Genomic DNA, 25,079 nt, shown 5'->3' on the forward strand with positions numbered 1-25,079 from the left:
AGTGACCCATTTTATTAATTTTGAAATATGTATAGAAAAAGATGTTTGAATTTAATAGATCCACTCTGTGACACAGTCGTGTTATTAAGACTAATGTTTATTTCAAAAGGCACTGTACAGGTCTTACAGAAGAAATCAGAAGGATCACTTTTACGAATGACGCAAAGCCAAAAGTATCTGAGCAGAAATCTCTCGGTGACTTTCAGCACAAACTTCCTTTCAAGCCATTTAAATCGTACAACAGTGGTGCAGACTGAACACTCCTGGTTCATAATAAGCAGCGCAACATTTCTTGCGATGGTCAAATGCACTGAATCTGCTTTTTGCAAATGTGCAGATCATTTCTAGATGAATAGAGTAAACAGAGATGAATGTGTACTGACATTATATTTTATTCATGTAGAAATAATGTACACATCTGAAAGAAAACAAAACAAATTCAGTGCATTATTTTTCCAGCGTATCAGCGGTCAATTAAAGGGTCTGTGATGTGGATCATTAGATCACACTATAATACTATAAGCAGTAGTGATGTATAGCAGTAAGACACACAGAGCACATTTGGAGTGCCAGTCTGTAGGGGTTAAAGCACTTTAATTGAAACAAATGAAAAAATGCATAGAGGCCACATTAGAAATACCCACGGATTATGGACAAAACAGACAAAAGCTGGTGCTTTAATACCAACGCAGATATTTTCATCAAATAACTCTTTCATTCTTGTTCTCAAATATTTACACTTGTATATATTGTCTTTATATCTCTACAAATTACAAAGAAAGACAAAAAAAAGGCTATTAATATCACATTCTATTACAAAATACTTACGAACATAACACTTATTCTCTCTGTGCTCTCGAGAAAGACAAACATGCTTGATTCTTTTTATACTGATTTTGTGAGTCTGAAAGACTATTTGTTTGGACTTGACTATGTCTACAGTGACCACGGCAAAACAAGACATGACAGTCTATAACATAAACAGAGCAAGGAATGTAACCTTAGAGTTAGACTACCAAAATAGAGCTGCATACATTCTAATTATACTACATGCCACTTGTGACACCATCAACTCTGCAGGATAGTATAGACATGGGTACACCAAACTGTAATATGATAAAACAAAAAGTCTTATTATAGGCACTTTGAAGTGAGTGTGACTTTCTTCTTTTTTGTTATCCTTAACAAAGCGCTAATGAGAAGAAAACAGTTAAAAATATATACATATATTTTTTAGAAATACTGGTCATGGTCAGTAGATTTAAGAAAAAGTGTAACGTAACTCAGAGTAACTACATTAGTAAATTAAAGGTCAATTTTGACAACACTATTTTAGCACTGGCAAACACTCTCTGAGCTGTCTATTCACTGTCTGAATACTCACATTTTTTTACCTATTCTCTATTTGCCACATTTGTAGTGTAAATGTGACATTTCTCTGTGCTTATTTGATAAAAGAAATGTCAAACAATTGAAATAATGAATCATAATTAATCACTTTATGTTGGGTATTTAATTGTGATAATCACATTTGCCTTAAGCCCTATTCAAGCTGGATTAGTTTTACTTGGGACGGTTATGTAATTTGAGTGCTAACCAAAGAGATCATGATTTTAATCCAGTACCAATCCTCCACTTTGCAAAGTAATAATTCTAAAGCAAATTATCTCAAACTCAGAGCTCCATCAGTCATATTAGTCCTTTTTCAATCAACTTCATGTTAGTATAATAACAAATCCTGGCATCAGCACAATTTTATTGAGCGGGAGTTCGATTTGGTACAGTTCCTTTATCCTCAAATTCAAAACAGAAGTGCAGTAATCTATATTATCCATCCATCCATCCATCCATTTTCTAAGCCGCTTCTCCGTCAGGGTCGCAGGGGGATCTATATTATATATAATGTTATTCTGTCCCCGCGACCCTGACGGAGAAGCGACTTAGAAAATGGATGGATGGATGTTATTCTGTTCTGTTGGGCAGCATTTGTGAGGTCAAATATGTCCACTTTACTGGCCTAATGCTGTTCTGTTTGGATGTTTGGATTCTTTAACCATATTCTTATAATCTTGACTATGAAGTTAACATCTGGACTATGACAATTCGATCCTGGCTTTCTGAAATCATTTAGGGTAATTACTTTGTCCCTTACAAATCGGCTTGTTGAACCCTTTTAAATTAAACTACCACCGCCACCAGTGATTCCAGCTCGAATAGGGCTGTAGGGCTGTACACTACATGCATACTGTACATTTATGTCATAGCTATGTTAGTAGGCAAAATAAGCTTCATCAGAATGTATCTACTACTTTTCAATATTTTTTCATCATGTGAACGCAGGGTTGAACATGAAAATCATTCTGAAAAAATTCTGAATGTAGTTTCCAATTTTCATCACCGATGTCCAGTGAGAGCAACAGCAGCTGCATGTTCCAACTCTTCCACAACTGTATCCTCTTGCTCTCACACCACCATGTTATGTCTTAAGGGGAACTTGAGATTTACAGTTTGCTATGGTTTTTGTTAGTGTGTTCCTTGTTGGTTTATCCATAGATATCCTACAAGCGCTGTCCAGGGTAAACTGCTGAAGGTGTCTTCTGGTTCTAGCATTATTGATGTTACTGGTATTACCGGTATCAGCGTTGCGTTTTGCTTTCCTTAGACTCAATGTACTTCCATCATAAACAAATTCAGGGCTTGTCAGTAATTGGACATTTTTTTTCCACTTTTATCAAGGGAGTCATCAATGGAACTTACCATTTAAAAGCTGTGTTTAAATGAGAGGGCTACAGCTACAGCATCATAGCAACTGCACGCAAACAGCTGGGCTTCAGGGTGGAACTACGAATGATTCAAAGGGTGATTAAAAAAAATGCATATATAGTGAAATTAGTATATACATACAAACCAGTGGTGTTACACTTTAGGCATTTTAACATGTTATTAACATGTGACAACACTACTCAAAACACATTTATAATGGCCACTCCTGCACCGGACCATTGACTCCCATTATATCAAAAGCTGTTCAATCCTGTTATAAATACAAGGATATTACTGCCCATGGTAACAGTATGCTATAGATGTGGCAAACAGAGATTAGGTTGGAGAATAATGGAGTATTCCTTTAAAGGTGTTGCATATAAACATACTACAACTGGAGGCAACAGTCAGTTACTGTGTTAAACTCATTCACTTATTTTGAGCTGAAGTCTTTAAAACTGTCTTCCTCTCTCCTCATTAAAATGCACAGTGCTGACTGAGAACTACATTCATATTTCATACATTGTGCATTATAATAACATTCACGCATCACAGCATTCATGAGGATGTCAATCTTATGAGAAAAGCTACAAAACATTTCTCTGCAGTGTGCCTAAACCAGGCCTGTTAGGGGAGGTGCAGAGCAGAGCCGAACTGTCAGCTGGTCAAGGGGTTAACAAAGCCCAATAGCTGATAAGAGAAACAGTCTTAAGGCATCATTTTTAATTCTTTAAAACTGACTGGTTTTCTCCGGATGGACAAGTTTTTCCACAGCAGTGTCCTTGTTTTGCATCATCTTTTTATCTGGCGCAGCATTAGTGGCCTGCCTTTGCCTCTGGAGCTCACTGCTGTGCCACATACCGTATCCAAAATAAATGAGGAAACCTGTTGAAGTTTGAGAGTAAATCATTTCAGTTTACGTGTCTATGGTTCACTCATATTATCCTTTCTTTCCTACTGTAGAATTTAAAAACACTCCAAGTAAACCATTTAATACTATGACTACTACTACTACTAATAATAATAAAAATAATGCACTTATACCATTTTTATTTTTAAATAGAAACATTATATATTTTATTTAATTTTAATGTATAACAATGTAAAAATGAAGTCTGAAAAAAATGACATTCATTACTGTGCACAAGTCAGAGACCATTCTTCATTTATTTTATTTCTAGTCAAAATATCCATGAACAACTACAGATTTGGTTTTGCACTCCCATTTAAAACCTTTAATCTGGGGCTCATGAATTTGATGAGCTCGGCTGTGATTTCCTGGTTTACAGGCACCACGATGGCTCACACAGAAGCAACATGTCGAAACAGACACAGGCAGGGAAATGAAATGGACCTAAATAAATAAGCTCAGTCGTCACACTGTTTAGTTAGCTATGCTAGCTACTTTGATCTTGCTAGTAGCTAACATGACCTACACTTGCTACTTGAAAATCAAACAACAAACTCTAAAAACTCAACAACAACAGAAAGTAAATTAAAGGTGTAAGCTCACTATGAAACTTCGATCAGGCTTCGACTGTCAGAAAGTGGACAAAATCACACAGCATGGCTGCTTACAGGTTACTGTTGTGGTTGTGATGCTAATACAGTTGAAAATGCCCCTCTTCTCTATGTCAAACACAGAGTGAAGCTGCTTGTCAGTGTCTAATGTTTGACTCTGGCATGAAATGGGGCAGTCATGGGCTGGAGGTTAGGGAACCAGCCTTGTGACCGGAAGGTCGTCGGTTCGATCCCCAAAGCTGAGTGCACATGACTGAGGTGTCCTTGAGCAAGACACCTAACCCCCAACTGCTCCCCAGGCACTGCATATTGGGCTGCCCACCGCTCTGGGCAAGGGTGCTCACTGCCCCCTAGTGTGTGTGTGCTCACTAGAGTGTATGTGGTGTTTCGCTTCACGGGTGGGTTAAATGCGGAGGTGAAATTTCCCCGTTGTGGGACTAATAAGGGTCACTTAAATGTGCAGAGCAAACTAACATGTTTGAATCAAAGTTGTCCGGGCTCCTGTTAAAGATGTGGCAGCTGAAGTTGGCTTCCTATTCACCAAATTGCTTTGTGAATTTTTTGTTCCACCTTAAATGGTAGTGTGGTTGCATCATGACACTTGTACAAGCTGTAGCATTTAAGGTGGAAGTGAGCATTTAATAAAGAAGCTACTGAATAGTAAGCTGACTTCAGCCACGTTTAAAGATGAACGAAGGGTATGAAAAGGGCCAACATTATCTTCACACCCTGGAATGATACATTTTTGCACAGAATTAGCCTTTTTCATTGCTGTTGCTCCGTTATCATTGTTTACTGCTGGGCTCAAATGTGGGCTGATGTATGTAAATCTTGGGTGCATTAATGAGTGAAGACTGTTATGTAACAGTTTAAGATTCTGGAAGTTAGCTGGTTTATCTAATAATGACAGTTTCTGTGGTCTACCAGGTCTTGAATGCTTGTTAGGTTGTTGAAATTAAGAGACAGTGGTCTCTGACTGTTGCACAACAAAAGTCAAACACAAGCATCCAAAGGGATACAATATGGTTTTGAGTATTTTATTCTATTAGATAATGAAACAGGAGGGTATAAAGTTATGTAGTATATATATGTAAGGGTATAAAGTATGGCGTTATATAGTTAATGTTCTACTATGTGTATTAATGAACTGCTACTTCATCAGTTTTACTGGCCATGCTTAAATAAGTTGTTTGGTGTGTGTGTGTGTGTGTGTGTGTGTGTGTGTGTGTGAATGTGTGTGAGAGAAAGAGAGAGAGAGAGAGAGAGAGAGAGAGACAGTGTGTGTGCACTTACCCACAGCCATCCAGACAGAAAAACGGATCCACGTGTCTCCACTCAGCTGCACCATGAGGTAAACATTGACAAATATACTCAGAATGGGCAGAAAGGGTAAGAGCGGGACCTGCAGAGCAAACAAAAACACTTTTAAACAGACTGCAATGAACAGATCACCTCTACACTGATGCAACCATAGCCGGGGTGTCTGGGGAGCAAATTAAGCAGGTTTGTTTTGATGCACCTCATTGCTTTTGATGTTGGCTGTGGCTTAAATAAATGGGGCATGTCTTTTCATTTTTTCCCAACAATGCTTTTTCGTATAAGTACATATATTGCAATATGTAATAATACATATATGTACAATAAATGAAAAATATGTAAATAAATATGCCTTAAAATGTCTAAATAGAGATTTTAATATGTAAATAAAAGTACACATATACATATATGTCATATTTATATGTTACTGAAATGTGTATTCAATGTGTAGATTAAGTATAAATAATGGTTTCATTTATGTATTTATCTTTCTTTTCATCACAACATGCTTTATATAACTACATTCACTGTGCTACACAAGCATTTTCCAAACTGCATCCAACACTATTTAAAGCTGTGCCAAAAAAAGCATGTGCATTTCATAGCGATGGCCCGTGTGTCTCTTCATCCATTTTGCTATCAACTTATTACAGATATTAGTTATTCAATACAGTGTACATCTCCAACATGTTCATGTATATATCTACACACCTATAGTGAATCTATTTTTGCATATCTATAATAGTAATTTATTCTATATACTGTTATAATTTGTTGCACTATGTCTATTTATTGCACACATTGCACAGTCTCTTTTTGCACTATTGCTACTATTTGCACTTCTGGTAGATGCTAACTGCATTTCGTTGCCATGCACTTGTACTGAGTAATGACAATAAAGTTGAATCTATCTATCTATCTACAGATATGTTCTATTGCTACTCAGGTCATTAAAACAAAACATATGACATAAAAAACCAATTTAAACCATTTCCATTTTACTCTAAATGTAGATGATCAGTCGAAATATGACTGCCTTCCTCTGGGACTCTATTAGCTTCTTTAGTTTTGCACTGGGGCTAAGGGGCAAATGTAGTTGATAGAAGCTTATAGGAACCAGTTTAGCCTCCTCCAAAATGCTTAACTCACCACTGACCTGCTTGAAATGATATGAGCTAGACATCTGAAGAGTTTAGTGCCTCTAAAAGCCTCCCTCACAGAAAGTTATCATATAAAATGGCTATGAATATGTTGCCTGGTGCCAGGGTCATTGTTTTTTGACAGTTTTATGATAAAATATTTTCTTGAAATTCATTCAGATCCATGACAGGTACATCCAAGAGAGGTACAAGCAGGGAGTTATAAAGCTAAGTAGTCCCCAAGAAAACTTTAGCTTGTAGGACTTAACTATTATCCTATAAAAATGGACAAAAATACATTGCTCAGATAAAACCAGATTAAGCCAGCTTAAAGCCTTTTATATGCACCTTCACCCATTTTTATAGATAACAGAATGTCAGAAAGTATAAGAAACAATGAGAACATGTCCGCTTGAGATTGCTTAACAAAACAGTCCAGTTTGTAAAACGTGGTGGTGTTGCTGTGTGCTTTGTACAGTGCTAACAGGTTGGGTATGAGCTTTGATCACTTGTTATTTACATTAGCCTCATAGCTTCAGTGCAAAACTAAAGCAGCAAACATCTGACACTAAACATCTTGGCTGATTGACTACATTTGGGGTACTGGGGAAAACTATACATTTTCTTTTCACTTGCACTTTTTCTAGTTTACATACCATGAAGGACACCCTCTTGCTTGTCTGTGGCTGTCTACAGACCAAGATGATGCAAATGAAAAACACAACAAAGGACACTGCTAGTGTTCCCAGGACCCAGGGCACCATGCTGAGAATGGCCTGTCCACAATGTGTAGTGATGGCACTGATCACACATACTGTAACGACTGTAGAAAGAGAAAACACATACACAAGTATTTGTGCGAGGTTCAGTTTCAAGCAATCTGAAACGTGCATATTTTCAAACAAATGGCATTCAGTGTCTCATCTACACACTACTTAAAAGCTTGAAATCATTTCTCATTTTAATATTTATTTATACTCAGTAATAACTCATACAGAGCAATATATAACACAAATCAATAAAGGCATACGATGAACTATACACTAGTTTTTCATTAATAAATAATGCACTGACACTATTACTTTAAGTATAGTAAGTATGTGGTGCTATTATTATTAATAGATATTTTTTGTCAAGTTATCTGTCTTGTGATTTGATCACCACTTGCTAACCTGAGGCATTCAGGGTGTTGATTTAGTTATAAATTTGTTTTCAACATTATACACTTTTCTCAGTCAGTTTAGACTCTGTCTGTTCTCTGCTCTTACAGCCCTGATGCTGTGATCTTCATGTTATGTATGTTTCTTTGTTGTGTATTGTGTGAGTGTACAGTTATACAGTCTGTTCTCTGCTCTTACAGCCCTGATGCTGCGATCTTCATGTTATGTATGTATCTTTGTTGTGTATTGTGTGAGTGTACAGTTATACAGTCTGTTCTCTGCTCTTACAGCCCTGATGCTGCGATCTTCATGTTATGTATGTATCTTTGTTGTGTATTGTGTGAGTGTACAGTTATACAGTCTGTTCTCTGCTCTTACAGCCCTGATGCTGCGATCTTCATGTTATGTATGTATCTTTGTTGTGTATTGTGTGTGAGTGTACAGTTATACAGTCTGTTCTCTGCTCTTACAGCCCTGATGCTGCGATCTTTGCATCACATCCACACACTTATCACACTAAATACTGTCCCCATTGTTTTGAATGAGTGCAATTAAACTGAACAATCGCTCCATTCAGTTGAAAATGTGTTAGCCACTGGTGATGCTTACTTAGCATCAGCTTTAGCAGCCTGTTTATACTTTATGTCAACAAGTTTCTATTTGAGTAGTAGTTTGGTCAGTAGCGCTGGTGGGAGCTGAGGTGACCCTTGTGCTTGCAGCGTAGCAGCATTTTCTGAACCAAACTGTTTTTGCTTTGAGAAAAGCTGTGAGATTAGTCTTCACCAATGGAGGCAGCAAAAAGAGAATGAAATCTCGCTCGGGTAATACATGGTCAGAGCACCAGTGGTCTCACGTCTCAGAGGAAAACTGTTACATTATCTAGAGAAAACAAAGTGTCATGAAATGCTACTTACGTAACTACTAAAGAAAACCAATGAACACGTAATCAATGATGTTTGAATCAGAGGATGTGGCAAAAGACATGATGCTGACCTATAACCCCAACAGCAATGTTGACGGCATTGGAGGAGCCTTTTGTGGGCTGCAGGGAGGGGCTGAGGAGTGACTGCAGTGTCATCTCTCCATCCTTCAGCCTGTTGAGGTGAGACTCAGACTCAGTCAGCTCTGACTCCTCTCCCTCTTTATTCATCCTGCTGTTCTCAGGTACAGAGTCTGGACGGTACCTGAAACAAATGACCAATTATCATCAAACATAAGGTCTGTTATGTCCATGCTATCAGTCACAACATAGTGGAACCTGACATTCATGACAAATAGTCTAGCTGGTTTAGCTGTATAATAAATGACTATACAAATGGGAACTGTTACTTTTGAAACCCCCAAATATAAAAAAAAAGAGAATATAACAATCAGAGTAAAATGGCTCAATAAATCATGAGCACTAGGTGGGAAATGATAAAAGCTTTTGATTATGATGGAGTATTTTCTACAGGCTACAAGGTCAAAATCATTTTATCAACACGTTTGCAGTGCCACCTGAGGGCCTGAAGATCACAGTCAGCCAATATTGGTTTTCAGCCTTGTCCCTTGCATATAAAGTTTTCGCTGGAGTCTTTTTAGATATTATGCACCGCAGATGATGAAATCCACAAGTTCTTTTCTTTGTTATATTGAGTAACATTATTCTTGAATTATCGTGATATAGTTTTCACACAGTGGTGAACTCCTTCACATATTTACTTCTGAAAGATGGGGGGTGCTCGGATGCTTATTTATACCCAATCATGCTTTTTTTATACCCAATCATCGTGAGATTCCACCAGATGTTTTATTTAGCACTGCACAAGTTTGTGTACCCCCTTGTGTACAACTTTACTAGTGTTTTTTGCCCCCTGCCAGCTTTTTTGAGATGTGTTGCTGGTGTTCAATTCAAAATGAGCATATATTTTTCATAGAATTTCTCAGTTTCAACATTTGATATTTTGTCTGTGATATGTTCAATTAAATATAGGGTAGAAATGATTTTCAGTTACATTTTGCATAGTGTCTCCACTGTTTTTTGAAACGGGATTTTATTTGGACATATAACCCTTAAAAGTCCCTGACAATGACTATATTATTTTTTAGCCACAGTTACTGCATTACAAACTTTCAGGTAATACAGTGTTTGATGAAGTACTAAAGCTTCTTCATCATTTGAATTTGATTTAAAATGAGTGTTAGTACATGCGGGCTTGTTTTGCAGAAAGGAAAAAAAAATGTTTTTCACAATGATTTTGTTGTCACCTCATATTAGAATAAAGAAATAAACAAATCAATAAGTAAATCACAAATCTATACTCCAAATGTAACGTATTGTAATTATGTAATAAGAGCTATTGCATAACAAAAGTAATACGTTTTCTAGGGGAAAACATGCTAAAATAATAAACAAAGCTGTTTCATCATGCTAAAATGTGTTTACATGGGGTGCTAATCAGATTTTTCCCTGCAGCACTTATGGTGTGATTATATTAGTGAGCACAGTTTTCATGTTTATGACACCCTGCCTGCAAAACCCTTGTTAGCCTCTCATAGGCCTGCACGCCCTCCTCCCTCCTTCCAACTGCTGAAATAGCTTTTGGTGTATGTGCATTAAAGGTATGTGTTCTTTGGTCAACCCTTCACAGATTCTTAAAATTCCTGGGTTTTATTTTTGTTTTGTTTTTTTTGTTTTTTTTAACAGGGGTCAAAAAAATGACATGGGTCATTTTTTATGACTTTGGTAAACTCTGAGCCCTTTTAAGGTGGGCCTATTGGAAAAAAACAAGGCTGAATAAACAAATCTACGAACTAGAGAAGCTACAGAGACCTGCACTATAGTTGTATTCAGTTGATTATACCATGGGCCTAATCCAATAACATTCGCTGCAACACAGGGGCGTATCTGGAAGGCTGTTATATTTTTTTGCTACAGCTGCTTGCAAGTTTGTTTAGCATGGAAGCCAGTTTTGCAGTACATAGTAAATTTGCAGAGTGAAGCCATAGGCACTGACCTGAGAATAAGAACGCAAGCAGCTACGAGAGAGTAGGCCAGCAAGGTTCCAATAGACATCATGTCCACTAAGGCTTTAAGGTCAAAAATGCAAGCCATGATAGCTGTGAGTTTGACACACAAAAACACAGATTAGACATAATAAAGTATTACAGTGAATTTAAATGGCATTAGTCCTACAAAAGACACTAAATTACACTGCACACAATGTAAAGACCACATTAAAGGAATAGTGTGGTAAGAACTCAAACCTAAAAAAATGGACCTAAATTGATCAACAAAGACATGTTTGGTGTCCAAATCTCACTTTTTAAGGTTTAGAGGCTAATGAAGCTAACTAATAATAGCAGCTATATATCACCAATTGACACCACACAACATGCATGCCTAGATCATTAAACACTTTGAGTTATTAAGCAATCTCAAACAGTTTTGCTTTCTGACACTGCATGGCATACAGCTATCTATAAAATAGACAACATTATGTTACAAAGCTAAAACTACTAGCAGCTGCCTTTAAGAATAGCTCTAGACTTTTGTCAATTTCTATAGAAGTTTAATGATTCAGGGATACAGTCCATATGATGCTAATTGGTGGTTATAAGCATCCAATAATTATTCATCCAATTATTATAAGCATCCAATAATAATTAAGTGCAAAACACATACAGGACACAAAAATGGCTTTAAGAGAATATTTGAAAAGAGCTTAATCAGGAATTCACCCAGATGTGAGACTGTGATATTCATTTGAACAAAACAGGCCTAAGATGGGCTATGCCAAATTGTTGTTATAAATGTCAAACTGAAATGTTATGAATTCCTGGTGAGCATCTTTCAAACCACAAATTATATCAAACGCAACAGAACAACAGAAAAGGTCCATGGATTATGAAAATCCTAATCAAGGATTTTCGTACACACTGGTAGCATGCACACTTACTCGAGCACATATTGCCTTTTTTTTTATAGGTATAGCGCTGAATAAGGACATGGACAGCTGATGGCACACCATTATTATTTCTGGTCAAACCAAAATTTTAGGTTTCTTTAAAATAAAATAAAAAAAATAAAATAAATGAAGAACAATAATAAAAATGAAAAATGATTTAAAAAATATCCCTCATGTATTGCTGACTGAGGCTTTCATAACTAAAATCAAATATCTATAAGCACTGATTGATGCACACTGAGTGCCGGCACTACATTACAAATCTGTGTACATATTTTTCAAGAAGAGGTTATCTAAATAGCGAAATCCATGAAAAAAATGACAAATTTAAAGTCAGGTTATTATCTTTGAAAGGAGTACTCACATTGCAAAAAGTGATGCTTTGGGTTTACTTGATTCATTTCCACACAAATAAAAGAAATATCAGCCCAATTACTGCCAAAGTAACTAATACAACTCATATACCAATAATGTACTCATTTGAATCAGGTAAATTCAATGCATCATACGCATTTTTTCAATGCGGTAGTTATTATAAAGAAAAAAGTACAGCAGTCATCATACTTTCAATGCATTCTCAACAAATGATGTATAATGATTATAGAATCCTACAACAACAAAGCTGACATGAAGACACGATGCAAACGCTTTATTGATTTAAAATTTAAAACAATCAATTCCAGACATGCCCCATGACTCCAGTGCATTGACACAGGTGCCCAAACTTCCACTCAGCAGGCCTGCACTGTACACTAATAAACCCAAACCACTCCAGTATGGACTTCACTCACAACACTCACAGGGGCCTCCCAAACAAAACTCCCTGAGCTCCTCTGCCTGGTGCTTTCTGCTGTACTCTACTCTCTACCCACCATTCAGCTGTGTACCGTCTTTGAACACCCACTGAACTCACCCCTGCTAGCATCAAAGTCTTCAACTTCCCTTGTTTCTCTGAGAATCTCTCTACAGCTGATACTACAGAGACCTCTGCCCAGATCATAACTTCTGTACGGGCATAAAAAACTGATTATGTTTTATAGAAATATGCAGTCAGTGTACAGATTTTTGCTAGGTTAACATAACATTATAGCTGTAATAGTTTTGCATGCATTAGTTTCTTTCACAGTTTCATTAACTTCAGCTATAGTTGTAGAAAGACCAAGTCAAACCATTTACACTGAAGTAATTATTCTAATTTCTCTGTGCTATTTTGCTCTCTAAAACCTCTTAGACCAGTATTTCAAACTCCATGTTTGGTCATCCACAACATCAAATCACACCATGCTAATGTGATGCTAGTTAGTGGCTATTAGTTTTTACTCAATGTGAACATTTTTGAAGAAAACATTTTTCTTTGCCATGAGCACCAAGTAAACTAAAGTAAACAAAACACTGGAGTTACAGGCTTTTGATGTGGCAGCAACTCTATGCATTTGATTCATTTAGCTCAGGTATTATTATTCCTTCATACACTGAATCAAATAAGAAAAAGGCATACGTGCAAAAGAGGGTTCCCCACATCTGCAGCCAAATAGATCATCCAGATTCATACAAACACTACCACCACCAGACCAACAGCATGCATCCTCCACCACGTCAAGCCCAAGCATGCACACACTGTACCGCCACCCAGACTGACACACAACAAGACAGCAGACCGTGCCAGGCCTCTCTCTGTTGGAGCTTACCCGCAGTGGTGCCCGCTGCCATAGTGGCAGCTACTGGTGACTGACGCTTACTCAGTTTGGAAAGAAATCTGAATAGTATGCCATCTCGTGCCATGGCAAACAGAATGCGGGGCAGAGGAAACATGGCGCCCAAAAGGCTAGAGACAAAAAATGGGGTCATGGTTCAAACACAAAGTCTTGACAGATGTGAACATACGACACACCACAGGCAACTGTGAATGAACAAATAAATGCCAAGCTCCGGCATTGTGTTTTAGCTGTATAACTTTCTTTCGATATTTCCGTTCTGTGTCCATTAAGAGTTTGTTTCTGTGTAATTAGGAATATTTCTGACTGTCCAAAGATGGCCTAGAATTCAACATTCACTTTTGCCTGGTGGAACATGCCGCCAGTTTTACACAGCAAGTTTTACCCCCAGCTCTCACCTGCAACTACACCGGAGGTCATTGTGGCAATAAGTGGGGTCTTCGTCTTAGGATTGATTCGGGCTAACACTTTGAAAAGCACCCCATCCTCTGCCATAGCATAGATTACACGTGGCATTGGGAATATGGAGCCCAGCAGACTGCATATAGAGCAGAGACATGCATAGGACCAACACGTTAGTCAGGCAACCCCCTCACACCAGCACACCGCATCACAGCCACAGAGCATTACGATTACATGCTAAAGACCAGATCCCCAAAAGCTCTTATGCGCTATATAGTGGTCATGATTGGTAGGTTACCTTTTAGAGATTTCAAATGTGGGCACTATATAGCATTTAATGAGAACTTAGGGATTTAGCCGTTCAATCATGGCATCTTTATTTTTCCTGGATCATCTCTAGGCCTTGTAATAAAGTTATAGGTATCTTTATATCAACTGTGTTCATAAAAGTGCAAATTACATTGGTACTATCTTAAAACAGTAGAATTTTATTATGAGACAGACATTGTCATGTAAGTAGATTTCAAATACTTTTGGAGAACTGGAGTACCCAATTTTTTTGCCATAGGGCATTCACCCTGCATAGTTAAGTTCCAGTTCTACTACAACACAGACTTTACTGTTGAACGTTCACCTGAGCACACAATCGATCACTGATTTCACTCACCAGGAAAAACGAAAGACACCGGGCATGCTTAGGTTTTGTCCTGAAAGAGTGCCACAACAAAGCTGAGATTGGACACTAGTGCAAGGCCATGTATGCTTGCAGCTCTTTCACACAAACCACCACCATAGAATAGAGCCATTAGAGGTTTTTAGGAATCAATCCACAATAGACCCAATTAAGCACATCACATTAGACAGTGATTTTTTTCTAATTAGATACACCTTCACCTTTGTAAACAGCTCGCTTTCTGATATGCCGTTAAATTACAGCTAACATGTACATTCCTAAAAGCCAATCCGTGAGGACGAGTCGAAGTTAGGGAACAAAAATTACCTGGTTGATAGTGCACACAGTGAGCCCACTGCCACCACATATTTAGCAGGTCCCCAGCCAACATATTCAAAGGCCACAGGCAGTGGGCTCTTCTCATCCAGAAGATAGTAAGGCATCATGAGGGTGAGGGCAGCAGACACACCAAAGTAAGCCAAGAAGCAAATCAGCAGGGAGGAAACTATACCGATGGGAATTGCCCTCTGAGGATTCTTCACCTCCTCACCTGATCAAGAGAACATATGGAACACTCTATTGCTATGTTCCGTCATAAAAATGAATGATTCATACATTACATACATACTAATTGACAATTAGTGACTTTAACTAAAACCAGGACAAGCTCTTTTATTATGTCTATACATTATTATTATTATGTCTGTTTTATTATGTTTATACCTGTTGTTGCAATGCAGTCAAATCCTACAAAGGCATAGAAGCATGTTGCTGCACCAGCTAGTGTTCCTCCAAAGCCATAAGGCAAAAATCCTCCAGCTCCATAATCACTTGTGACATTTCCAGTGTAGGACAGATTCCTGTAATGCACAAGTGTGAGTTTAATGTAATTTCTTCACTTACTGAAACTTTATGCTCTGTATTAGAACTGGGAAAAGGTGTCCTATTCCTTATATAGAATATTTCTCACCTTGTCACAATAGTGACATTTATGAGGGATTCTTCAGATATGTTCCAATTGAGAGAGTCACCTTTGACGAACCCAGATATAATGACGAACATAAGCACGAGCACATTTACAGCTGTGAAAATTTTGTTGACCCACGCTGACTCTTTAACGCCAAAGGAAAGTAGGCCTAAGAAAAACACAAAGAAATAAGAGAGCAGTCAACATAACTGCATGGTGTTCCACAAAGCTCAACTCTAGGTCCCCTTTTATTTTTAGTAAAAAAATGCAATCAATATTATGTACATGCTCTGGATAGCCTAGACAAGCAGAACCAGAGGGCTTCACGCTCTAACTTTTACATATTGTAAACCTCAGCTTCTCATGTCCAACATGGCTCTGTGGCCTTACTACAATTAAAAAGAGAAATGCTCTGTTTACATAGCGTCCAGAGTGTCCTCTTGCAACACCATGCTTAGTCCAGTAAGTCAAATGTCAGTCTTTTGGGAATAGTAGATTGGGGCAGATGCCAACAGACTTTAGATATTAACACAATGCCAGATGCTCCATGCCCCAAAACTCCCTGACATGTTCTGTTCATTGTGTCAATGCAGCTCCTGCTTAGCCACTTAGATATTGCTTAGATATTGCTCTACCTTTGTTTACTGGATTTGAGAAAACATTCACCCACATCAGGGAGATGCCCAAACTTGCCTACTAGACAAAAAAGATATGATATGAGAAACACTTAACTGTCACAGCATTGACACATGGCCAACAAACATTTGAATAAAAGAAAATACCTGAAAGCAGTAAGATAAGGCAAACTGCAAAGAAGTCTGGGTATTCTGCTAGACCAGGCAGGTTCATTCTGAAGTATGTTGTACAGAATTTCTCTATATGGCCCCCAATGAGTTCATCAAAGGTTCCACTCCAAGCTCTGGCAACACTTGAGGTTCCTGCATCAAAATACAGCCAGATTGTGTGTTTACAATGAAAAAAATGAATGCAATATTGTACTTGAAAATCCAAGATCAAGAAGCAATACTTTCAACTAGTAATTTGACAATACAATGATTTTTAACACCTTGAACCTTAGGTTTATTCTTCAGCTATCAGTCATAGGCTATACCAGCCCCTAGAGTTTCAGGGATAACAAAACATTAAACAGACACCCAAATGGTCCCACAGCTTGTTATATTCACCTATTACATAGGAGAGAATGAGGTTCCATCCTGTGATGAAGGCCAAGAGTTCACCTACAGTCACATAGCTGTACAGGTAAGCTGAGCCTGTCTTGGGCACCCGAGCACCGAACTCAGCGTAGCACAGGCCTGCCATTACGGAGGCCAGGGCAGCAATGAGGAAGGACACCACAATGCTGGGGCCTGAGTTGCCTTTAGCAACCTCTCCAGCGAGTACATAGACTCCAGCCCCTAGTGTACTTCCCACTCCTAGGGCGATTAAGTCCACCGTAGAGAGGCAGCGGCACAGCTTGGAGTCCTCCAGACAGTCCACATTCTTCCTTCGCACCAGAGAGCGGCCGAATGACAGCAAGTGGGCCAGCATTCTTTTGCTTAACACTAGAAACTGTAGAAATGTCAATAATTTAAACCGTTAGTGCCCATATCCGAATTGGTCCATATGTTCTCTGAACTTGCCTGATCAGAAATATGAAGAAATGTAGCAATTTTGCAAAATTGAAGAAACATACAGATAAACTGTAAGTTTAATATATCATATTAAATGTACAGCTTTTCAGTAAAAAAGTAAAAATCCCATTTTAATTGTGAATAAAAGTATAAAAGACTTGTGTATTAAAAAAATGTCTAACATTACTATTTGATGGTCACACAAGGTGTAACTATAGAGAATTTCACCACTCTAGATTAATCTGAATCAGAAAAACTTCAGTGGCATTTTCCCAATCATACTCTATTAAGTTGTTAGACATAAGCGAGTTAATTGCATTTGAGTATTCAGAGGTGTGGGAAATATAATGACATGTTACTGTGACAAATTATTCTACAATGTGTTTTTCTGAGTTTATTATGAGTATCATCAATACTTCTGGAAAACTGCATGTACCATATAAAAGATGGCAAGACCCTGAAAACAGTGACAACCAGTGTACAGTAACTGCACAAACTGCACAGTTTCAAATAGCTGAACATCAGCACATAGTGCCTTGTTTATTTTTGGAAATGCAAAAGTCATGTAAACTACTCCTAATTTTCTGTAGTTGCTGTTTTGCTGGTGCATTTAGCCGTTCCTACTTATTCACACACGTACATGTGTGTTTGCCAATCGGCCAACATAATGATAAAAAAAATGCTAATTGAAAATCTAAAAACTCCTTTTTAAAGCTTATCAAGGCTGCACTCAGCCAATGCATGAGCTTAACTCTTGAAGGAATAATAGAGTAACTCCTCTGCACTATATTCAGACATTGGCATGACATTGGTTTAACCCACCCAGCATTCTTCAGTCCGTTTGCATTGAACAGAACGGTGACGGAGAACTGTCAAGCACTGTTTGGGCACATATCTGCACTTTGGGCAGGGCCTTCATACTACGCCCCAGGTAAAAAAAAAAAAAGAAGCAAAAGCTTGAGCAAGTGTTACATAATGTGATGTGTAAAAAAAATCATTTTGACAGCTGTAGGCTGATAAAGGCAAAGTATTGGTTAACTCGCTGAGCGTATGCCAAATAAGTCCCACTTCTATCTCAGAGGTCACTTGTGTCTTAGAGAGTCACTACAGAAACATCTCATTACTGACTCATTAATAACTGTTTTCAAATCAGTTTTTTGTGGTTGTATCCTTTTTGTGTGGTATAAAATGTGGCTATACCCAGTTGGGGACAATGCATTTACATACAGGAATCTCAGTATTGTGTTAAGGGCTGATCAACTACCATAAATAATTGCCACATTAATCATTCCACTGTCAAGACACACCAGAATGTCAAGAAAGCAAGCTTTTCTCAACTTGTATAAATGGCAAAGGGCCAAATACATGTTCTTTCACAGATCCAGGTTGCAGATCCAGTCTTCGGGATTACATCATACCAAGCCCACATGAAACACCTCAGTGTGAGTTCCATATACTCAAAATATGCTCTTTGTCAGAGGCTTAGGAATTCCCTGGTGCATTTGAAAAGAAGATTATAATAATAATAATATAAGCTTGTGTAAAGGCTGTGAAAGGGACAGTTGTGAGCAGTTTCTTGCTCTGTAACTCAGGAAGACTTCCAGGAACCTGCCCTGGGGGCACATTAGTCTACACTGTGTGCTACCTGAATCACCACACTCCACTCCTGTGTTACAGAAAAGACTAGCTTTTGCAGAGTAGTAGAGTTAGTGGAAGCATTAAGTTCCTAGAAATTCATACGGCACTCTCACTATAAAGCGAGTTACAGCTGCATAAATACTGGGAATTGGAAATTGTTACAGTACTATAAATCACAGTCCAATGTGTTTTAACATACTACACATTAAAGAAAAGTGGAGTTAGCAGGCATTCTTTTGTTGAAATTCAAGCTATTCGAATTTCACTCTTAATACAGTTACTGCTGCATAAATCTGACAGACTATTAAAGTTGCACAGACTCTAACTTCATACATAAAAAAACTTCAGAGGCCATGAGAAATTGTCACAGTACTTACCTGTTAAAGGTGTGAATCAAACAGGTAGCTGCAAGTGTAATATTGTGGTCAGCGTTGGCTCTGAAGAAATTCTTACAGCACCCCAACACAGCTCTTAGGGAATCCTGTCACTGACTGGTTTAAAGCGGGAGAGTTGTGGGTCTATCTATAAAGTCCTGTCTCAACTTTAATGCTTCCTTCCTTCAAGCTTAAGCCCTCACTACTGATATGTGAACCCCCAACTCTTCTATTTTTACTTCTCCTTTCATTCTATCCTGGCTGAGTCTTAACTTGCTCTGCCCTGGTGCCTGGAATCCAAAGGACTGGTCTGACAGCTGTACCGCCCAAAAGGAGGAGGAGATAAGAAGAATGGGAGTGGGTTTAGCCTGATAGCATGAGCGAGGCAACGTTGGTCTTTGAAGCACGCAACACTGGGTCACCCAGGGTCCAGAGGAGGCAAAGCAGTGTGGACTGTGTGTGTGTTTGTACGCATCTGTTTGAGTATATGTGTGTATGTGCATGCAAGCATGTGTATGGGTAGAAGGAGGCAGAAATAACCATTTGTGTGCCTTCTTTGAAAAAATACTTTTTCCAGTGCACACATGTCCAGCTGCCAGAGCACTTATTGGGCACTGAAAAATGGTTAAGCAACTGACATTGACAAACATTGAAACACACACATCTGTTTGCCCAATGCAGTGTGAACGAGTGACTAAAAGCATGGCTGCTGATTGGACAGTGATGCGGAGGAGTGATCGCAGGTAAAAGGCCTTTATGGAAGCCTGTTTCTCTAGGCCACTGAGCACACACAGTTCAATGAATCCAAGTTAAGGTCATTTGGAATACATTATACTACAAATCATGAATTTAAATTCCAAGGTAAGAAAAGCTACAGATTAGCATAAATGCTTGATCAGATTTATATATACAAAAGCTTGAACAACCATGGGCTAATGGCATCTTTTCTTGATATCCTATGTGAAATAAGTTTAACATAAATAAGTTAACACATCTTCTGCAGGAAATGAACTTTTGACATTTTGCTCAATCTCAAAAAAAAAAATCAACATAAAATATAAAATGTGCCAACATTTTTGCACAGGCCACAATGGATTTATTTTGTCCCTTCATTTATTTATTTTGCCCCTCAATATGTTAAATTAAGCAAATAAACAGTAATTCTATATTAAATCGGGCAGATGAGTTATTTTCCCTTAAACTGTCATTTGACCAGGAGTGCCCAAACTTTTACAGGACTTTAGGACTGTAAAACTAGCTCGAATAGCTCTACTGAAGATTGCAGTGGTTCTCAAAAAGTAACCTGATATTTACGATGTATCGGCAGTGGTATATTGGACAAATCTAGCCTGAAATATCAAGAACAGCTTCAGAACAGTCATGTGATAACAATAGTAGCCTCATGTAGCCTAATGTTAACAATCTGCTAGTATAATTCTAGACCTCCAGTTCCTTTCATGTAAATAGTCTAATTTTACACACATTTGCACATGTATTTTTTTTCCTGAAAGAGAAACAAATACCAGGCTTATTACATACTGAGGCTTATTATGCAGTAATTACAGGGACTCTACTGCAAACTGGTTGAACAATTCTTAGGTTATAGAAGTATGTCTTAAAATTTCGGGCCCGCCGGTGGTCTCTGGCCTTTTAAGGGGTTAAATGCATAAAAATAACTGTCATAACTGTGATCTCTGTATTGGTATCAATCTATATGCAAGGTTTCAGTAAGAAAAGAAAAAAATGACTTTTCTTTTATTAAGAATCCTGATGCAACAGCCAGGCTGTTAAAGTGCAAACCACTGCCTTCAACTGCTATAGTCTGCCAAATCCATCAGCAGTGTCTGGCATTGAGTTCAGTCCATCACTGCCCAGCTCTGAGCCCATTGTGTGTCCTGAATGCAAGGGTGAAAGCAAATGCCACCCCTGATAGATGTGTGAGTTGGAGCCATGACTGCAAGCATTCATACACACACACCAACCTGGGAGACAGAGGCATGATGCAGTTTTAAAACCTCAGTGAATGTTTTTGACAAATAGATTGACAAAGAAACAAGAGTTGCAAAGAGCTGCTCAAAGGACCTTCAAAATTTACAATTGTGCTAGTAATAATGAAAAAAGACAAAAAGAGCCTACAGATTGTGAGTGTGTACACTGATCATCCTAGTAAACGTAAAACAACATTAATGCGAAAGGGCACATGCAAATTTTAAAGGAAATCAATGACCCAAGACAATCAGTGAATACACTTCAATGACCCATTATTAGGTTTTGGAGGAGCACTGACCAAGTCATGAGTCAGCAAGTCCTGACAAAATAGCCTAACATTTTATGTCCTGTGTAGTGTGTAACGGCCTCTGTTTAGGCACAAATTAACTCCTCAAAAAAAAAAAGACATACAGAATTAATGCCTACTACAACTACTCCTAAATGTGCCATAGAATGGAGAACTATAATTACAGTGGCATGAGTGACTAAGGAGAGTTTGGTACATGGAACCGACAATAAAATAAACCTCAAACACTGTTGTCTCCTCCTTCAAATGCAAACCCTGCATTTGCAAAAGAGGATAATGAAATGGGCCGATTCCAATTCCCATCTTAAACTGTTATGTAACAGTCTTGACTCATTAATATGTATACCCTCAAATTTACACCAGCCCACGTTCTAGCCAAGCTGGTATACTTGCTTTGTTATAATGTGCCAATGACAATGGCACATTATGTGCAGAAATGTACCACTCCAGGCTGTGAAGGGGATGCTGGCACTTTTTATCCCCTTCTCAAAGAACTGCACTGTCAAGAGGCACAGCTGATGTTTATCTTTAAACAAGGCTGAAGTTGGCTTCCTATTCGCCAGCTTCTTAATCAAATGTTTCGTTCCACCTTAAATGTGACAGCTTGTACAGGCGCCAGAATGTAACTGCAGCACCATTTAAGGTTGAATGGAAAATTCGCAAAACAAGCTGGCAAATAGGAAGTCAGCTTCAGCTGCTGCATCTTTAACAGAATCCTGGACAACTTTAAGCTGCTGTATTAGTTTGCTCTGCACATTTCAGACATTTTCTGAAACCTTGGACAATATTGAACAGGCTTTGCTCAGCGTTTGACACTGAAGAGAGGCAGTTCCAAGTTTATTAGATCACAAACCCAACAGCTGCTGCTGTTGTACATTTTTAACATCTGACTGAAACACAATGGTTAGGCCATCACTTCACAGCCAGTGACATATCTAGAACTTTGAGAATGCTTAGACATTTTCTTCTTCCAAAATTAGTCCCACCTACTGGAAATCAAAACAAAACTGATTCCTCTGTCAGTTCCTAATAATGCCGGTAGTTAATGTGATGCAATGGGCTTTAAAATTCAACTGTATGAAGTCAAACCAATGGGAAAGGTTGCTTGGCTGTATCTGTTTAGATACCACTGAGAAAAAAAAATCCCTACTGGATCATTTTCTGTTGGGCATGTCAAGAATTTAACCATTTTGTTTTTCAACTAAAACCTAACAATTCAATAAGAGCTTTACTAACATACCTGCTGAATTTAACTACATAATTCTGTGAAGGCCTAAAAGGCCCTGAAGGTACCCCATTGTCAGAACCCATAGGCTTACATCGACCCTACATAAAATAGGAAGCGTCTTAGACCTTTCTAACTCCCCAGTAAGGCAAAAAATGCCTATTCTATAGTTATCTTTCACTGCTACACATGTATATGTTTCACCAAACTTGCTAAGAATGTGCAATTTCTATTTTGGCGTTGCACAGGCTCAAGTATTGCCAGTGCATTAACCCAACTACCAATGTAATGATCAATCTAGGCCATCAAGTACATTGGTCCTTTGACAACAAATTGACCTTGCTACACAATGCTTCTAACACTGTTTGCATAGGGGACACCTCACACCACTTAGCTGTGCCGTCACCAGGAAATGTCCCAGTCAATTATTAGTGACCAGACTAAAAACAGATGTTCACCAAAAAGCTGACCTACAATATGAGCTACAATAGCTGCTGCAAAGAACACATATGTGCAAGATCCTCAATACATATAAGCAAGCAATTGTATCTTTTATCTACGAAGTCAATATTCTAACTTGAATGTTACTAGCATGATGATGTATGCTCACCATCTGCATGTGAACTAACCGCTATCTGTATTTAACTTAGAAAACAAACAGTTTCCTCTTCAGTGGATGTCAACATCTGCATGTCTGGATTTCATGTTGTAACTACTATTGATAGGTGGTGAAAATTAATCTACCCTCTGTGAATTTCTTTGGGCAAGCAGCAATAATGTTAAAATGCTATCTAAAATGAATCAAATTGACTAATAGATTGCAGGTTTAACAGCACATACAAGGAAACTATCCTTTTTCCCTAGCAGAATAAATGAATCTTCCTATAACAGGGAATTGCAGTTTAAAATTAAACTTGTTGTTTGTGATGTTATGCAGTATTATGCAGCACAGCATTATATCTCTCAGCCTCAGAATTCACAATTGTATATTGATGTCATGCTTATGTTCATTTGTATTCTCTCCCTATAATACTCAGCATGTATTAAGCATTGGGAATCACTGTGGTGTCAGATAGCATTAGTCTAACAATTTTTACCCCCACTAAACTGAAGGTATCTAGATAGCCAGGTAGTTACCTTACTAATCTTAGCTTTTAGCTTGTTGTCACCCTCATCTGATCATTTCTCTTGTTCAAGTCATCCATTCTCTCCATTATAATTAACCACTTAAAATCCCAGGTTTATGGGTTCCGGTTTGGCTATGTAGAGGGGAAGACGCATGGCGAGGAGGCTGCTGCGAATTCGAACTTTTTCAGCTCATTACAGCACTCAAAAATACTCCAGTTCATAAAACCTGACTCAGTAGCTGTTTTCTTCTAACAATGACAACCAAGTCGCAACGCCAGCAGAGGAATAAAGGTCAAGAAGTTGTTCACGAGGAGTCAATGCTAACTGAAGCTAAGCTAACCCCTCAGCCGGATTCCCCGCGGAATGGGAAAATCTACGCGCGGCCCTGATGGCGGAGCTCACAAATACTCTCTCCACATTGATCAGTTCGGCTTTGGAGAAGGCGCTAGCTCCAATCTCAGCTTCACTTTCCTCCATTCGTCAACTGGTCGACTCACAGAACCAACGCATGACAGATTTGGAATCCGCACTATCAAGCTACAGCGACAGGATTGTGAGTATGGAGGAATCACTCTCCCAACTCCAAACAGAGAACAAACGCCTCGTCGACAAGGACGACCTGGAGAACCGCTCCAGACGCTCCAACATGCGCATTATTGGCCTACCTGAGGGAGTGGAGGGCTCTGATGCCAGGGGCTTCGTGGCAGACCTGCTCCCGAAGATACTAGGACAGGAGTGCGTTCCGACACCGCCGGTTCTGGACCGGGCTCACAGGATTGGAAGGTCCAGAGCAATGATTGTCCGGTTCCACTACTTTCAGGATAAAGAGAAAGTGCTCCGGAGGAGTAGAGAACTCAGCTTTTTTTTAGCACCAGTATCATTCAAAAGAGAGCAGGCTTCAAACAGGTGAAATCCAGGCTGTATGAAAGAGGCTTGAAGTTCAGCATGTTTGTGGGTGCTGCTCGACAACAAGAGGCACTTTTTTGACAACCCCCAAGAAGCTCAGGTGTTCCTAGACCGAGTGGAGAGCCCGGCACGAGCGGCGTCCTGAACTGGACTGCTTTAGACGAGTGCCAACTGAACGCTTGCTCAGAGTTTAGACATTTATTCACCACGTCTCAGGTAGTAATTTCACAATGTTCATAAGGATTCTGCTCACTATTTGAGTAACTGGAACTGTTTG

At 38.6% G+C, this 25,079-nt stretch overlaps 1 protein-coding gene across 4 annotated transcripts; it reads right to left on the reverse strand.

Moving 5' to 3' along the window:
- Positions 1 to 2,863: 2,863 nt before the first annotated feature.
- Positions 2,864 to 25,079, reverse strand: slc7a2 (solute carrier family 7 member 2). 4 transcript variants are annotated; one of them, XM_017704111.2, is made up of 12 exons: positions 19,251 to 20,292; positions 16,789 to 17,173; positions 16,387 to 16,542; positions 15,608 to 15,773; positions 15,361 to 15,497; positions 14,965 to 15,187; positions 13,536 to 13,672; positions 10,897 to 10,999; positions 8,894 to 9,084; positions 7,397 to 7,563; positions 5,578 to 5,686; positions 2,864 to 3,648 (listed from the first exon to the last, which is right to left on the reverse strand). In XM_017704111.2, exons 2-12 carry the CDS (start codon positions 17,150 to 17,152, stop codon positions 3,494 to 3,496), a joined length of 1,908 nt encoding a protein of 635 aa, XP_017559600.1. In that variant the 5' UTR covers positions 17,153 to 17,173; positions 19,251 to 20,292; the 3' UTR covers positions 2,864 to 3,493. The 4 variants fall into 4 exon arrangements, with proteins under 4 accessions (XP_017559600.1, XP_017559598.1, XP_017559599.1 ...); XM_017704110.2 differs by lacking the exons at positions 13,536 to 13,672; positions 19,251 to 20,292 and adding exons at positions 13,961 to 14,100; positions 24,562 to 25,079 and having other exon boundaries at positions 3,494 to 3,648; XM_017704108.2 differs by lacking the exon at positions 13,536 to 13,672 and adding an exon at positions 13,961 to 14,100 and having other exon boundaries at positions 3,494 to 3,648.

Source organism: Pygocentrus nattereri, chromosome 8 (genome assembly GCF_015220715.1).
Source record: "Pygocentrus nattereri isolate fPygNat1 chromosome 8, fPygNat1.pri, whole genome shotgun sequence".
Taxonomy (NCBI): domain Eukaryota; kingdom Metazoa; phylum Chordata; class Actinopteri; order Characiformes; family Serrasalmidae; genus Pygocentrus; species Pygocentrus nattereri.